Here is an 18,411-nt window from a genome sequence, read left to right as displayed (position 1 = left end):
ATTTTGTCATAATTTCTTGAACGAAATGTCTTTTTTGTTTATCCAGCAGGTGAATTCAAGAAAGAATTTGCTTCTTACTTACAATTTTTCATAATTTCATTAATGAACTGTCTTTTTTATTTACCCAGGAGGCGAATTCAAGAAACAATTTACTACTTACTTAGAATTTTTTCATGATTTCTTTAATGAAATTTCTGTATTGCGTAGCCAAGAGGTGACTTCAAGAAAGACTTTGTTACTTACTTACTTACATTTTTTCTATAGTTTCTTAAATGAAGTTTCTGCATTGTGTATCCAAGAGGTGACTTCAGGAAAGAGTTTGTTACTTGCTTAAATTTTTTTAAAATTTCTTAAATGAAATTTCTGAATTGTGTACCCAAGAATTGACTTCGAGGAAGAGTTTATTGCTTACAATTAATTTTGTAATAATTTCTTGAATGAAATGTCTTTTTTATTTATCAATGAGGTGAATTCAAGAAACATTAAAATTTCTTCATTGTGTATCAAAGAGGTGACTTCTAGAAAGAGTTTGTTACTTACTATGAATTTGTCATAATTTCTTGAATGAAATGTCTTTTTTATTTATCCAGGAGGTGAATTCAAGAAAGAATTTTGTACTTACTTACAATTTTTCATAATTTCTTAAATGAAATTTATGCATTGTGTATCCAAGAAGTGACTTCAAGAAAGAGTTTGTTACTTACTTACAATTTTTTTTTCATAATTTCCTTAATTAAATTTCTGTATTGTGTAACAAAGAGGTGAATTCAAGAAAGAGTTTGTTGCTTACTTACTTACTTACAATATTTTAATAATGAGATATCCATTAACGAATGTTGATAAACAATTTGTTCATTCTGATACTAAGATTTTGTCACTATTATCCCATGTGTCTGACAATAGATGTATCCAAATTCCTTTTCTTACATCTTCTACGTTTTATTCGACATTCTAAACATTTGATATGCTAGCTTACTCTAAAAATAATGAACACAACAATGTAATGCATAATATATTTTTAATGAAACAATGTTATGTAGAATATTATTACAAAAAATATATTATGATGCATTATTAATATTAATGATTAACTTTTGACATTTTGTATCTGTTCCATAAAATAATTCACCATGTTCTCTCTTGATATTGTAGTTATTGTCTTCTCTTATTTCGTAATCAGTAGAATAATCATTATTCCATTTTGAGTCACAAACAATTTTTACTGGTGTGTCATCAACAGGCTCAATATTCTTTTCGTCTTTGGTATTATTTGGTTCAATGGCTGTTTGATCAATGACATTAACGTTTGTAGTTGCTTTGTTTTTCATCGATTCAGCTTTATATTCCATAGTGATATTTTCTGACAATGCCCTTTTTATTTTTCTGGCAGTTTCACTGTCTATTATCACATTATTTTTACAGAGGTAACAGTTTCGGCACGTAGACACGATATGGCTTACGATATTAGTAGAAGAGTAGGCCTTTCTTTTATTGATCTTTCGTTGAATGCTAATACCCGAAAGGTGACGATTGGATGTATCAGGAGGTAATGTGTTACCTGCAACAGTAGCAAGGAGTTGTCCTCTATCATCAATGATTATTTTTATGTTGGCATTCTCTTTGAGCGCAATCATCTCTGGAGATCTCAATCTCGCATAACCACCAACATAATAATTGAATTTTTTCGGTATTCCAAAGAAATTTAATTCCTTACTGTCATGACAATGCATGCATACATTTCCAATAGTGCTACCATCTGTACGTGTTTCAAAGTTTAAATACTTTTCTTTGTCGGCATTCAATGCTACAATAACCTTTTTATGTAAACACACTTTATTAAATGCTCAATCTTCCTTTTTTTTTAAAGATATGACTTATGTGTTTATCATTCCACTGCGTAAAAAATACTGATTTAATACATGCAATAGATTAAGTAGTGTCAATAACCGGTCATAGAATACCAGTGGGAAAGTCACATCGTGTCTCTGACCAATCACAGAGCGCAATTGTTAGAACTGTAAGCATATTTTGACATTTTAAGCTATGTACAAAAAGAAAAAAATAAATAAAGTTGAAAAATTTTGAAGTTTTAAAGAAGTTTGAATTAAACACTTTTAGGATATCGAGTGTCTTTACTGAAAACTACTGCATTACAGAGTCTCTCAAATCCCGTAAAGCTATTTTAAAATGTATAATTATTTATTTAACAGAAATCCTAAATTTTGTTTTTAATGGGTATCAAGTAAAGAAAAACCACACGGAATCAGGCAACGGAGTCTCTCAAAACCCGTAAAGTTATTTTAAAAGATACAAGAACTACTTATTTAAAACAAAAATTTAGTTTTTAATGTGCACTGAGTAAAGAAAAACCACACGGAATCAGACAACAGAGCCTCTCAAATCTCTCAAAGCTCTTTTAAAAGATACAAGAACTAATTATTTAACACAAAAATTTCGTTTTTAATGGGAAACAAGTAAAGAAAAACCACACGGAATCAGGCAACAGAGTCTCTCAAACCCCTTAAAGCTCTTTTAAAAGATACAAGAACTACTTATTTAAAACACAAAGTTAAGTTTTAATGTGAAACAAGTAAATAAAAACCACACGGAATCAGGCAACAGAGTCTCTCAAACCTCGTAAAGCTCTTTTAATATATACAATAACTAATTATTTAAAAAAAAAACTTTTATTTTAATGTGCACTAAGTAAATAAAAACCACACGGAATCAGGAAACAGAGTCTCTCAAACCCCTTAAAGATCTTTTTAAAGATACAAAAACTACTTTTTTTAAAAAAAAAATTATTTTTTAATTAGCACTAAGTAAAGAAAAACAACACGGAATTAGGCAACTGAATCTCTCAAACCCCTTAAAGCTCTTTTAAAAGATAGAAAAACTACTTATTTAACACAAAATACAGGCAAGCAAATAACATGGGAATTCCTATACACGCAAGCAAATAACTGAGTTATTTTTACGTCATAATTTTCAACTTAAAACCATTCTAATTATAGCATCCCATTTCTCATACTTTAATTACTCGTTACGCTTTCTTAACCACCGAAAATTTAACCTACGTAAATTAAGTTATAGACAATACTGGTTTAGAAAAACTGGAATAAAATAATTGATACAGTTTAAATTGCACGCTACCTTTGAATAGGCAATGTGATTATACCCACCTAACCAGATTATACCTACCAAACCAGATTATACCTACCAGAAACCTGTTTGGTACGGGGGCCCCATAGAATTCATTAAAAGGACTATACTCATAGCAATATATAGAACGTATAGGGACGTAACAAAATTAAATAAAATTGTATACCAGCATTAATGAAGACTCTCAATCGTACATTATTGTATTGCGTATACTAAAATTGCTAGAGGATCAAGAAATCACACATAAAATAGCGAAGGGTCTAGGTCAAGGACGAACGGAAGTTTGGCCTTGGGGCCTGGGCTCTTTCCGTGAAATTCTAGATTCCCTTGAATTTCTGTGAAATTATTATTCAAATTATGGTACTTGTATGATATACCCCCGACCTAATATTCTTCATCTAAGTAGAACCTGTTTCTCGGACGCTCAATCCTAATAAAATATACATAAATATGATAAAAATATAATATTTTATAAGCAAATTTGGGCTTTATATTTGCACATTAGGTGGGTGGGGGTGGGGGTAAAGTATAGCGGGTCTGTGTGCCTAATGTGTTAGGTACACTTATTCCGCATATTATGTTGTAGGAATTGTTTTCTAACTTCACACTGTCAAAATATTTTACCCCCGCACCCACCCTAATGTGCAAATATATAGCCCAAATTATATGTTTTTCATCTATTCTGTCACTTCTCTGTGTCTTGTCTCACGGTAAGCTGAAAGAAATTAATGAAAAAAACGGTTTTACAATACGTCAATAAATGAACAACTTGAGTGGTCGGGGGTATATCATACAAGTAGCCAAATTATTAATGATATAATTTTTCATTATTGCCCCCTTCCCCCTCCGACAAATGTTTGTGCACGCGCCTGGTCTAGGTCATAATAAATAGGTGGGAATATGTTATTTCCATATATATATGGAAATAACATATATTATATATATTTTTTGATTTAATGGATCAATGATGGGAGGTACCAAATGTTTTTTTTTTTTTTTGTCGTTTCTTGTTTTGTTTTTGGTGTTTAATTGTCGTAACCTTTCATCTGCTGATTTATATATAGGCCTAGTGGGATGATTATTTAACTAAACAAGCTTAGCTTCAGGTTTTGTTATGTTTATTGTTGATGAATATGTTGATGAATGTTAATGAAAAAAAAAAATTAACGCTCTTCCCGGCGTCTAATTTGGGTAGTAGCTCAATTCCTGAAGCTTTATTACCATAGCAAAAAAACTATCTGAGTTAAGAGGTTAGCAGTTTTATGATCTGCATTTTTACCCTTTATTCTTTTTATTATTTTTTTTAATGTATATATACAACAGTGTTGTAAATTTTGTTTCTAATATCAACCCCCTACATTAGTTATATATCCCGTTCGTAAAAAAAAATAATGATGTTTCGTTCGTAGCGTAGTCTACGAAATGCTATGTTAGCTATGTTCGCTATATTTGTTACGTTTGCTATGTGTTTTACTCAACTCCTATTTTGTGTTGGCTTCCCGATTTAACTAGGATTTTCGGTTTTTTCTACGCTAAATATACAAAACTTGAAAAGAAAATATAGAAAGTGAAAAATTCTACATAATCTTTTATGTGTCTAAATATAACGAAACATGTTTTTAGTCGCATGGCCAGAGGAGCAGGTTTCAGATCTATTAGGCTCTGAATCCAGTAGGTTCTGGATCGTGATCCTCCTATAAGTTGGATCTTCTTCAAAATGGATTTTGACCATTAAGGGCGTTTTTATAATTTTGTACGGGAGGGGGTATTGTTTTTCTGGGGAGCGGGGAGGAATAGATTACAAAGAAAAACTTTGAAAACGCTTCAAAAAAAATTTATATGCATTTTTGTTACGTTTTTGTGAGTCAGTCCAAAATTTCGGAGCAAGGCTTAAACTTCGTAACCTGCCCCCCTGGATGTGGCCTTGCTTACCACAACTCTGTCTGTCCTTCGTCTTTTTTTATGTTGGTGATCAATATACTTTGTTCGATCAAAGTCAATAATATCATGTATATAAGACGTGATGAAATACCTTCTCCAAGGTATATATTGGCAAAGAATAGTTATATCTTTGTTTTGCTGTTTTTTTGTAAAAATCTTCCCATCAAAAAACCAATAAGTCTGATTATTGTCGTCATTGACGCTAAAAATTCTTCATTTTCTTCTCTTTAAGGTAATCTACCTCCAGTTCCCAAGAAGTTCCTTAAAGGTGAATCAAGAGAAAGCGATTACGAAAGCGACATCGAACACCTACGATTCCGTCCAAAGTGGACGCCGGCAGGCTCAGATACTGAAGACCCAACCTATCGAAAAGTTGCAATGCCTCCAGTATCTGCAGATCTACAAAAAAAGCTTGAGCGGGTTGAACAGCGCTCTCCTACTCCGCCAACTGTATTTGACAAGCCACCGGTATTTGATGGTCCACCAAGACCTGTCATCACTGATGAAGATGTTAAAAACCTGAAAGAACTTCTGTTGAAAGGTAGGGTCGGAGATTTCAAATATTTAGAGATGGTGCAACATTAGTTTCATTAAAATCAGGTCTTTTGTACCTGAACCTTTACTCTTTGGGGTCAAAAATCAGAATTACACTTTGCTAATTTTTGAACCTAAAGGCATCTAAAATCGGGATAGAAGCTTGCTGATCCCAGTACCTGAGGCCGTATATAGGGGAGGATACAGGGTTTGAACCCTGTATGACGAGGCAACCTTAATATCAACTGTAAATGGCGTACCACAAACTTTTAAAGAGGTAATTGAGATAAAAAAAAATATATAAACCAAAATTTAGTAATAAATAGAGATACTGGAGATATTTCATTAAGCCCAATTTATGACAGTTTAATCTTGAAGGACTCAATCAATATTTTCACCCGAAATAACGTAAAAGAACCTGTTTGCATATCTAATGAAAACCGAAATTGTAGACCAGCTAAAACTATTGCAAGGCGAAAAATCCTTGCCCAATCATCTTGGTAAATTCATTTTCATTGATTCCTGCCTGGTTTTTATTCAGTGTCTGTTCTGTCTTTGTAGGGTAAACTTCGAAAGGTTAGATTTTCGTGTTTTTTTTTTGTTGTTTTTTGTTTAGCACTGAGGACGACTTGGCGGAGGTCCTTGTCGAAATATTTGCTTATATTTTGTCATTTTCATGATTCGCCACTGGCTGACAAAATCCTCGTTTTTTCACCCTTTTTGATTTTATTTTTCGTTTTGTTACTTTCTCTCCTCTCTGAGTTTCATTTGTGAGGGTTTGTGAGGGACTCGTAAAAACGTACCAAAAATGTATGTAAGCGATTTTGATGCTTTTTTTTGAAAATATGTGCCCCCCCCCCCAGCAAAACAAATACCTTCCGCCGAAAAAAAAAAATTCTAGATACGCCCTTGGCAGGAACCTAGGGAATAAAAAAAAAATGGCATCTCTCTTGTTTAAGGTAGTGTTCAGATTGACCATTTCGTTTTTGGCTCTTGGGGAATGGGGAGAGGGTGGAAAATCAACCACCCTCTAAAATTTTTTGAATAATAAATCAATTTTTGAATATAAATCAAAAAATTGATTTGTATTCAATTTTTTTCAATATGCGCATAGAAGAACTACCATCTCATCTGAGTTGTTATTTCAGTTTTCCTGAGCCCTGAAACTAGTCAAAATCATCATATAAGCAGCATTACCTTATTAATTTTCATGAATATCAAAACTAGTAATGTGTATCTCAAATTTGAATACCTTTGGATTTTTTGGTATAGAAATTACCAAAGTGTTGCCTCGACTTTAAATCAAATGAGCCTTGGCATGAGTACGGAATAAAGAAATTTAGTTTTACCATGTGACACCATGGAAATTCCTGTGACAAAAATTATTTTATCAGAATAGATGAAACCAAAAATGCTTTTTGAATAATGTGGGATCTTATTTTCTGACCTTCTTATGTATCTAGACTATTTCTTATTTTTCAATAGAATCTTTCAGTAGATTGGATTTTATTTAAATGGTAGTTTCCTTTTGTCTTTCTCTTTATTTTTTGTGCAGCATTTGTGTTTTGTTTGTTTTTCATGTTTTGTTTAAGCTAGTTTTTTTTTTACATATATAGTTTTTCCCCGTCGATAAGGGCTTCCGTATTTAAGGCCCAAATATTCGGATTTTTCATTATTAAGAGTTGTTTTTTGTCCGCTGTCTTATTTAAAATATTATACTAGTTTTTCTATATTTTCATTTGTTTAATCTTGTTGACTTTGAGCTGATAGACCTACTGGTGACTGAATTTTGCTTTCTTTAACATCCCTTACATTTTAACGTACCTTAAAAGACAAGTATCATATCCAGGCTGGTGCGCTGGATTTACGATCCTTTGTCCAAGGGGACGAGAGTTTGAATCCTAGTGTACCCAATTATTTGGTTTAGGACGGGGGTCAGTGGCGTGACTCTGTAAGCTCAGCCAGAGTCGACCAAGCCTTAAATAGGTACCTGAAGAAATCTGTAGAAGGTAAACAGGAAGGGTGTGCAAAAGCAGAAGATGGTTGGTCCCCAACCACCCGTTGCACTTCCTGGCCGAAGGGCCAAGCCACGGAGATCTGCACCGCCGGTAGGAACTGTAAAATTCAATGCCGTATTCTTTATCTTTACCTTATCATATACCCTAGTTTAGATTATTGGCTAAAAAAGAAACAAAACCAACAGACGCTAGATGGTGTTAATGATTTTTCTTTTCGTCTCTAATCCCAGTTTTCACTCTTATAAGTTTTTCGTACTCTTTATTCTAATTATTATGATTTTTTAATTGCTTGTTTCATTAGCAGAATGTGATCTTCAATCTGTTGATTACTCTTTCCCCTCTTTTTCGCAGAGGGATACTCTCAGGCCTCTTCAAATGCGTTTATTGAGTCAGTTACATCCGGCAAAATACCAATCAAAGTGAGCTATACAAATGCCCCTGGTAACAGACCAATTTTTACAGCACCACCTCCTCCTCCTCAGGAAGAGTTAACACCTGGAGAGCCTCCCGAGTTTGGCTATGCCTCAGGACAACCTTTGGATACAAGGAAAGGTTAGTATGACTAAACTATTCGTATATAATTAAACTTACTACTATCCACTTGGCTAGGCCGTCCTAGCCAAGTGGATTGGTGCGCTGGATTTAGGATACTTTGTCCGAGAGGACGAGGGTTCGAATCCTAGTTTACTCAATTATTTGGTTTGGAACGGGGGTCAGTGGCGTGACTCTGCTCAGAGGTGTCAGAGTCTACCCAGCTTTAAGTTGTTACCTGGAGAAATCTTGGGAAGATAAACAGGAAGGGTGTGCGAAAGCACAGGATGGTTGGCCCCCAACTCCCATTGCACTTCCCGGCTGGAGGGCCAAGAAACGGAGATCAGCACTGTTGGTAGGGACTGTAAAGTCCAATGCCGTATCCTTTACCTTTTTTTTACCTTTTTTGCTATTATTGCGCTTGCTTATTACAATTACTTACTATAACTACTACTTACTATAAAGTACTATGGTTACTAAGCTAATCCTTTATGTAATGTTATCTTAAGGATATATCTGCAATAAATGTTTTACACTAAATAGACAATGTTTTCAGTTCAGTCAAGACTAAGTTAGATTGATTTTTCAGAAATGGTCAGAGATAGGCAACAGTAGTTGACTACAGACACAAATATATACTGGATATTATTTTGGGAGAGACCCAACTCTATTTGGGGGAGGGTTTTTTTCAGCTGTCGAAAACGTCTTTTATAGCCATTATATACTCAGAAAAATATGTCATGCTTTAGGGTAAAATATGGCCTCCTCATTTTTCCCATGTCCTCTCTCCAGCTGTGTCAGTGACGTAGCCAGGGAGAGAATTTTAGTGTAACCGTAAATGTTAAATATTTTGTTGACTTTTCTTACATTTGTGCCCTGGGTTTCCCAGGAAAGATATCCCCAGAACATCAAGGAAACTTTGACAAATTTTAACTGGTGTCACGAAGCTGTGCCAGTCAAAATCAGTCAAATGTATCAGAACTTGGTGATTTATTGGGAATATTGCTTAAGAATTCACTGAAATTTTGGAAATCTATCAGAAAATGTTTGGGTGATTTACATTATAACCTACAAAAACATTGGCAAAACTTTAAGGCTATACTTTCACAAACCCTCCTCCCCATCAAGAAATTGTTGGGACACTACAAGTTAGACCAACTCTCTATGTAATTGTGGAATATTTGTTATAGCTAGTGAATCGAAGTGAGTATTTTTATTTTTACTCTCCTGTAGTATTCCTTTTTACTTCACGAAAGTAACTTTTTAACTTTCCTTTTTACTTAAGTATTTCCTTTTTAATAGCGTTTTCCTTTTTACTTTCCAGCATTTGTTGCCAACCAGTTTGATAACATGTCCGAAACTTTTCGAGGTCGAATAAAAACATTCTCTAATCAGATTGCTGGTGATATTAAGGCAGCTTCAAAAGGCCCTTTTCCCTCATCTTCCTCAGGGCATCGAGAGAACCAGAAACAAGTCCAATTTTCTGATATTCCAAATGTAAAGATCCTGGGTGCTTCTTCTGATACAACTGAAGATTCTAACGAGCCACAAGCCTATAGAGAAGAATCTAGAGTGTCTGAATTCGGTAAGTATGCCCAATATCGTCTGCACATGGCTATTTTAAATCCATGTCTAATTAGATCCACTGCACATGGCTATTTAAATAGCCAAAAACCTACAGACAATATTCAAGAGTATTTAAATTTGGTTCAGTATCCATTGCACAAATATTCTACGGATTGTTTCAAATCATGCTCGATATTGTCTGTACAGAGCTATTTTAAGTCCATGGCTAATTAGATTCACTGCACATGGCAGTTTTAATAGCCAAAAGCCTACAGACAAGATTCAAGAGCATTTTAATTTGGCTTAATATCCACAGCACAAATTTTTTATGGCTATTTCAAATCATGTTCGATATTGTCTGTACATTGCTATTTAAAATTTGTGACTAATTAGATTCAGTGCACATGGCTATTTTAATAGCCACAAGCCTGCAGACAAGGTTCGACGGTATTTGAATTTGGCTCAATATCCACTTCACAAATTTTTTATGGCTATTTCAAAGCATGCCCAATATTGTCTGGGCTGTTTTAAATCCATGGGTAATTAGATTCACTGCACATGGCAATTTTACTAGCCAATAGCGTACAGACGAGATTCAAGAGCATTTTAATTTTGCTCACTATCCACTGCACAAATTTCTTATGGCTATTTCAAAGCATGTCCTATATTGTCTGCACATTGCTATTTTAAATTCATGACTAATTTGATTCACTGAAAATGGCTACTTTAATGGCCACAAGCCTACAGACAAGATTCGACAATATTTGAATTTGGCTCAATATCCAATGCACAAATTTTTTATGGCTGATTCAAAGCATGCCTAATATTGTCTGAACATGGCTATTTTAAATTTATAACTAATTAGATTCACTGCATATTGTTATTTTAATAGCCACAAGCCTACAGACAAGATTCAACAGTATTTGAATTTGGCTCAAAATCCGCTGCGCAAATTTGTTATGGCTATTTCAAACAGAAACACAAAGAAAGACCATAAAATATGACATAGGTCTTTCTTCCCATAGGAGGATTGAGGTATGGGAGAAACCTACCCATCTGCCTGATGGGTTTAAACTGCATCCTAGATTAAAATACCGTCCAAAGTTAGAAAATTTTTGATCAAAAAAGACTCATCTTTTCGATTTACTATACGAAATGAATATTTATTACACAGATTGTACTTGTAAAATTGCTTACTGTCATATAATATTCAATAGTTTTTATACTTAATTTCAAACGGGAGGTCAGTGGATCTTTTTGTGGGTGAACGTGGTGCCTGACATCAGATAAATATTGTCTTTGGGTCAGATTTTTTTATTTATCATAAAAGATCCTTCAGTTCAATATGAAAGAGAATTTAATTCCTAACCTTCCTTTATTTGTACGAATGTATTTGAACTAAGTATGGAAGGGGGGGCTGATGGAATGATAGCTCCATTCTTAATGCAGAAATATGTTTACTATGAAATAAAATAAACGTTCAAAATAGGGATAAAATCCTTTTTAATAGACAGTGCATAGAAATTCAAAAAAATACCAGATATTTCGGTCACATACACAGTGACCGTCATCAGTAGTAAAACTGATTAATAAAATTGAAAAGTTCAAAACCCTATTTAGAACTTTTATTTTATCGTCATGGAAAGGCAGTGTGGTCTCCGAAATTATCTACGTCTGTGAAATAAAATGTCAAATCTATCTACCAACTTGTTTGACGGTGGATACAGCTTGTTCATGGCTTATTTTCTTTTATGAAGCATGTTATGCAAGATTTAGCCCAGTTAACTAGGTCTGAAAGGTTTGCAGCCCCCCTCATATTTAAGATAACCCAGAAAAAGATGCAGAAAGCAGACATAAACAGGAAACCAAGTTTTCTCAAATGAGAATACAAAACGATATTACAATATGAAGCGAGTATAAATCAGTATATATATATATATATATCAAAGCACCTAACTTGTTCACCAGAAGCTTATCTTATGCTTTATTGAGAGCATAATTAGTATGCACATTTTGGCAGAAAGAGGAGAATACCTGTGGGGACGTAGTTCCTCTGATGAATAGGATTATTTTTTTTTGTTTTCATTTTTATAGTGCTCTTCACTTTGCTTAAAAAAAACTAGTTGTTTCCCTTATGTCTCTTGCTAGAGAGTTAATAAACGTCTCAAGAATTCACTATTCATCAAGTAAAATGATACTAAATATTTATTGATTATATTCATTCATAAATATTGATTGATTTTATATCAAACAGTTCGTGGTAACGAACTGTAAGTAAGGAGCGACCCGGCTCAATGGTAACCGAAACTCTAGAAAACGGTATTTTGATACAAATAGATACATCAAAAGAACTATATTTTAATGATGATTTCAAATATATAAGTTTTATAAAGTTTGGTCCTACCCATCAAAAGTTACGCGCCTGAGAAAATTTGGCTGATTTTCGAAAAAAAGGGGAAAGACCCTCTAAAAATTACATAACCTTAATGAAAATCACACCATCATATTCAGCGTATCAGAGAACCCTACCGCAGAGGTTTCAAGCTCTTATATACAAAAATATGGAATTTTGCTTTTTTTGCCAGAAGAAAGATCACGGTTGCGTGTTTATTTGTTTTTTGTTTTTTTTTTCTTTTTCCCAGGGGTGATCGTATCGACCCAGTAGTCCTAGAATATCGTGGGAGAGCTCATTAGAACGGAAATTGAAAGTTCTAGTGCCCTTTTTAAGTGACAAAAAAAATGGAGGGCAAATAGGCCCCCTCCCACGCTAATTTTTTTCCCAAAGTCACCCGATCAAAATTTTGAGATAGCCATTTTGTTCAGCATGTTCGAAAATATTATAAGTATGTCTTTTAGGATGACTTAATACCCCAAAGTTCCCGGGGGGAGGGCTGAAAGTTATGAACTTTACCAAATGTTAACATATAGTATTAGTTATTGGGAAGTATACAGACGTTTTCAGGGCAGATTGTTTCTGGTAGTGGGGGGGGGGTTGGTCGGGGATTATGTGGGAGGATCTTTCCATGAAGTAAGTTTTCATGGGGGAAGGGACATTGCTATGAAGAGGATGCCGGACTTCCCAACATTATTTAAAAAAACATCAGAAACTAAATATAAAAAAACAAGTTTTTCAGCTGCAACAGCAGCAACATCAAAACTTTAAACGAACAGAAAATATTACATATATGATTGGGTTCACCCCCTAGTCAATAACTCGCTCTTTAAGCCAAAGATTTGTTATTACATTCATAAGAGCTATTTATTCCAATTAACGGCCTTTGTGATTAAGGGTCATATTTAAAGAATTGGAACAAAATTCGAACTTTAGCGCAAAGACCGAGGTATTAAATAGGGGGCGAACCCCCTAATATACGTATTAAAAATATATGAATATAGAAGTTTGTTACTTAAGTTAATTCGTAAGTTACGTATATTTATTACCAATAAAAACGTTCGTAAATAAAATTAAACAAGTTTCGAGAAAGCCATTTAACCAAATAACATTAAATTAATATGCAAATTTTGTTTTAATTATTCATGTACGGTGAGCCAAGATCAAAACCTGCATTTATTCAAAAACGTTCAAAAATTAAATACAAAAAACAAGTTTTTTAAACTGAAAGTAAGGAGCGACATTAAAACTTAAAACGAACAGAAATTATTCCGTATATGGAAGGGGCTTTCCCCTCCCTCAACGCCTCGCTCTTTACGCTATAGTTTGACTCTGTCTCACAACTTTATTTTTTAAAACAATAAAAAACTTTAGCGTAAAGAGCGAGGTGTTGAGGGAGGGGAAAGCCCCTTCCATATACGGAATAATTTCTGTTCGTTTTAAGTTTTAATGTCGCTCCTGACTTTCAGTTTAAAAAACTTGTTTTTTTTATTTAATATCAAATAAAATCAATGTACAATCTTGTCTGATGAGATGGCAGTAAAATATGGTGGCCAGAAGGATTTGTGCTGGGTTTCCTATTATGTCTTGTATATAATAATGATGTTAATGGATGTATCAAACAGCTGTCAACTCTTGGGTACAGTGGGGTCCAGGTACGGGCAATACTTCCAAGATTTGTTTATGATCCTCAGTTAACAATGGCTGTGAAAACAGAAACTGATTTGAAAAATAGCTTAAAACAAGGGATGGTAATAATCAAAAGATGGATATGAGTGAATAAAATGCCTGTTAATCATAAGAATTCAATGTTCATGTTATACGTATGGGAAAAGAGCAAATTGACAAGTATTGTGAAGCATCTGACTGCCATGGTAGATGAGGGCCTTAGTTTCAAAGATGATATTACATTTACCAGAGTAAATTTACCAGATCTATCGTATAGATATGGTATTGTGAAGTATATGGGTGTCATGGTAGATGAATGCCTTAGTTTCAAAGATGATATTACATTTACCAGAGTATATTTACCAGATCTATCATATAGATCTGGTATTGTGAAGTATCTGGGTGTCAAGGTAGATGAGTGTCTTAGTTTCAAAGATGATACTACATTTACCCAAGTAAATTTACCAGATCTATCATATAGATCTGGTATTGTGAAGTATCTGGATGTCATTGTAGAAGATTGCCTCAGTTTCAAAGATGATATTACATTTACCAGAGTAAATTTACCAGATCTATCATATAGATCTATAAGTACATAAATTTACCAGATCTATCATATAGATTCAAAACAACTATTCGAAGTGCGTACCGAAGTGTATACCTTTTATACCTCATTTTGAATAGTTAATCGTAAAGATTGGTGAATGAAAATTGAACATAACTCAGCGTAACAGTTTACGAAAGAAATGCATTGTTATTGGCACAATTGTTCCCATGTAATTTTATTTTTATCCAAATTTGGATAAAAATTTGTTTTTGTTTTGTTTTTGTCTACGGTAATTAAAAAAAGGTTTTAACCAATGATAGTTGGGAGATACCTATATTGCCCCCTATGTGCAGGTATGTGTGTCAACCCTGTTTTCCTAGATATTAATGGAGGGCAAAATGACTTCAAACTGTTGTTTTTTGCTTATTTTATTGCCATTAACCAATTGTTATTTATCAAAGCTATTCTTCTGGGGTCCATTAAACCAAAATGATGTTGATATGGCGTCAACCTTACTTTCTTAGATTTTGAAGCTATGGAGTCAATATTACTTGTTCAGTGAAAGTCAAGGTGAATTCCGAATTTTAGTTCTTTTTTTTATTAATCATTAATCTTGACTATTTGTTAAAAAAGTACAAAAAAATGAATTTTTTCCCTCAGCATTGATTAAGTGAATATTAGTTGATTTTAAGTGGCGTTGATTCGAAAAAAAATCTCGGGAACGTAAAGCTGGAAATGATTCTCATAATTTGTTGATTTTATTTATTTGCTTATCTATCCCTAACTTACCAGAATCATTTTGCTTCAGCTACTCTTCACTGCAATAATGGCAAAATTACTTCATTGTAATTCTGTTTTATTTATATTCGTTGTACAATAGTTGGGAGACAATTTATGTCCACAAATGTATCGGAAACAAAGGAAATGTTGACAAAATATTTGCCATAAACTAAAAGGCATATTAGGAACCAATAATATGTATACCAAATAGGTAAAGCTGTGAACCCCTCATCTACAAAGATGACCATGGTTGGACAACCTAATATTACTTTCAAGTCTCTAAACTGTTTCAGATTTTAACCTAAATTCTTTCCTTTTTCAATACGAATTTAAAACTGAAGTTGTTTACCCGTAGAAACCTTCTAAATGGCATATCTCATAAAAGGGATCAAAATTCCATCCCGTAACAATGATGTTAACTGTTTTTTAGGCTCGAAACATATTGATCCAGATAGTGGTCTTATCTACTTCAAATATATTAAATCTTTTTTTAGGCTCGAAACATATTTATGCAGATAGTGGTCTTATCTACTTCAAATATCTTAACTCTTTTTTTAGGCTCATAACATATTGATCAAGATAGTGGTCTTATCTACTTCAAATATCTTAACTCTTTTTTAGGCTCATTACATATTGATCCAGATAGTGGTCTTATCTACTTCAAATATGTTAACTCTTTTTTAGGCTTGAAACTTATTGATCCAGATAGTGGTCTTATCTACTTCAAATATGCTAACTCTTTTTTTAGGCTCGAAAAATATTGATCCAGATAGTTGTCTTATCTACTTCAAATATGTTAACTCTTTTTTAGGCTCGAAACATATTGATCCAGATAGTAGTCTTATCTACTTCAAATGTATTAACTCGTTTTTAGGTTCGAAACATATTGATCAAGATAGTGGTCTTATCTACTTCAAATATGTTAACTCTTCTTTTAGGCTTGAAACATATTGATCCAGATAGTGGTCTTATCTACTTCAAATATGCTAACTCTTTTTTTAGGCTCGAAAAATATTGATCCAGATAGTGGTCTTATCTACATCAAATATGTTAATTCTTTTTTAGGCTCAAAACATATTGATCCAGATAGTGGTCTTATCTACTTCAAATTTGTTAACGCTTTTTTTAGGCTCGAAACTGATTGATCCAGATAGTGGTCTTATCTACTTCAAATATGTTAACTCTTTTTTAGGCTCGAAGCATATTGATCCAGATAGTGGTCTTATCTACTACAAATATTTTAACTCTTTTTTAGGCTCGAAACATATTGATCAAGATAGTGGTTTTATCTACTTCAAATATGTTAACTCTTTTCTTAGGCTAGAAACATATTGATCCAGATAGTGGTCTTATCTACTTCAAATATGTTAACTCTTTTTTAGGCTCGAAACATATTGATCCAGATAGTGGTCTTATCTATTTCAAATATGATTTTGGCTACGAGTTTGGAATTGTTATGCCTGGTGAATCACAGAAGGTAAAGAAAATTCAAAGTTCAGAAAGAGAAGGCGACATACCGGTCCCAGTTATCCATGAAAAATCACCTCGCAGGGAAACACCATCCCCAAGAAGATCGCCTAAGCAATCACCTCCTTCAAAGAGAGCCAGTAGACAAAAATCTCCATCTGAATCCGAAGCTTCAGATATAGAAAAACCAAAAATTCCGAGCTTTAAACCTCGAAAGATAACTCACGCCAAGCCAGCTAAATGGGAGCCGATGTCTGAATCTGAGATATCTGAAATTGAAAGCACAATTGATAGAAGAGCTCCATCCAAATATTATAGAGAACGAAGAAAGCTTTTTAATCGTTCTGAGCACGAAGCAGGAAGGGAAGAGAGTTTCAGTCCTTTGTCTGTATCGCCTAGTGTTTCACCATATCCCATAGGTATAAAAATGTTGACATGTCTAGGTGTTGTCATATGTTGACTAAACATAATCTAGCGGTTGGTAATAGTATCTAAAACCTGTTTTTTTTTTAGAAAAGTTATTCACATCGCATTTAGTGAAAAAAGATATTTGCTTCTTTAATTCGGAAACTTTGAAGATAACTCTGTCAATACATTGTTTAAAAAAATATAGTGACATTAGATGAACAGTTATCGATTTGTGTATTTATTTCACCGAGTGGTAGCAAAGTAAATGAAAGCTCTGCTTAGCAATAAGAGTCTCGGGGTTCAATTCCAGCTTCCGCACGGCTGGGTGATAGCTTCTGTCTGTCCCTGTAAAAAAAACCTCTCTCTCTCTCTCTCTCTCTTTCTCTCTCTTTCTCTCTCTCTTTCTCTCTCTCTCTCTTTCTCTCTCTCTCTCTCTCTCTCTCTCTCTCTCTCTCTCTCTCTCTCTCACTCTCTCTCTCTCTCTCTCTCTCTCTCTCTCTCTCTCTCTCTCTCTCTCTCTCTCTCTCTCTCTCTCTCTCTCTCTCTCTCTCTCTCTCTCTTTCTCTATGTGTGTCATTTAGTTCCTAGGCTGTAAAACTCGTTGAATGTTGTTTCAGTCTGTAGCTTGAGCTATATTTGCCATCACCATTGTTAAATATTCTTAGTCTTTTATACTATTAAAACAGAATTCTGAACTAACATTAATTTGTTACTTACGATAGGATGGAACCTCCTAATTCGGTAGAAAACCAAAAACGGGACCTCAAAGAGTAAAATAAAAATTATAAAGAGCATTTCAAACATAAAACACTATAGAAATCATTACAAACAATGAAATACGAAAGCTGCTAGCCTTCATTACTCAAAAACTTTATACTCAAAAAGCATCAACGATTTTCCTGAACAACGTTCTGAAATTTTTCCAACAATTGTTACATTAAATTTATGAAAACTCGTCAATAAATAACACGATAAGATACAAAGTAAAGTACTATTAACATTGTTAATAGTACTCACTTGCTGAGAACTAGTGGCTGTAGGCTGAAACAATAAACTGGAGATGTAACGGAGACTGCTACTGCTGCAACTACTAGCAAGTCAATCCAGCTACCTGCCACCTCAAACTACCTAAGCATCACACTGCTGCACTTTCTCCTCTTCCACGCCCAAGCTCTTTAAAGCTTAACTCTTTAGCACCTCCCATGAAGTTCTAATTTCTTTTAATTCCTTTCTGGTGACCTCTCCTTATCCACTCCTGGCATGACTGGCTTTTCGCTCATCCCCAGATAGATGGCCAAAAAACACAATCTTTCGCAAACTGTTTAAATCATCCTGAAGTAACTTTAGAAATTTTCAAATTAGTATTGACTTTTATATCCAAGAGATTTTTTAATTTG

General features: G+C 33.9%; 1 protein-coding gene across 3 annotated transcripts in view; it reads left to right on the top strand.

The window, feature by feature from the left end:
* Nucleotides 1–18,411, top strand: part of zormin (spectrin and immunoglobulin domain-containing protein zormin) — a 168,240-nt gene that overhangs the window by 133,738 nt on the left and 16,091 nt on the right. For all 3 annotated transcript variants that reach the window (XM_089097975.1, XM_089097974.1, XM_089097976.1), the window contains exons 12-15: nt 5,336–5,644; nt 8,007–8,207; nt 9,511–9,771; nt 16,522–17,025. In XM_089097975.1, coding sequence (XP_088954101.1) covers nt 5,336–5,644; nt 8,007–8,207; nt 9,511–9,771; nt 16,522–17,025 — 1,275 coding nt within the window. The remainder of the gene's footprint in view (nt 1–5,335; nt 5,645–8,006; nt 8,208–9,510; nt 9,772–16,521; nt 17,026–18,411) is intronic.

The sequence above is a fragment of the Artemia sp. Qi Xiang Cuo genome, chromosome 12 (assembly GCF_049724085.1).
Source record: "Artemia sp. Qi Xiang Cuo chromosome 12, ASM4972408v1, whole genome shotgun sequence".
Taxonomy (NCBI): domain Eukaryota; kingdom Metazoa; phylum Arthropoda; class Branchiopoda; order Anostraca; family Artemiidae; genus Artemia; species Artemia sp. Qi Xiang Cuo.
The sequence above is the reverse complement of the archived record's forward strand: the minus strand, read 5'-3'. Positions and strand labels throughout refer to the sequence as shown.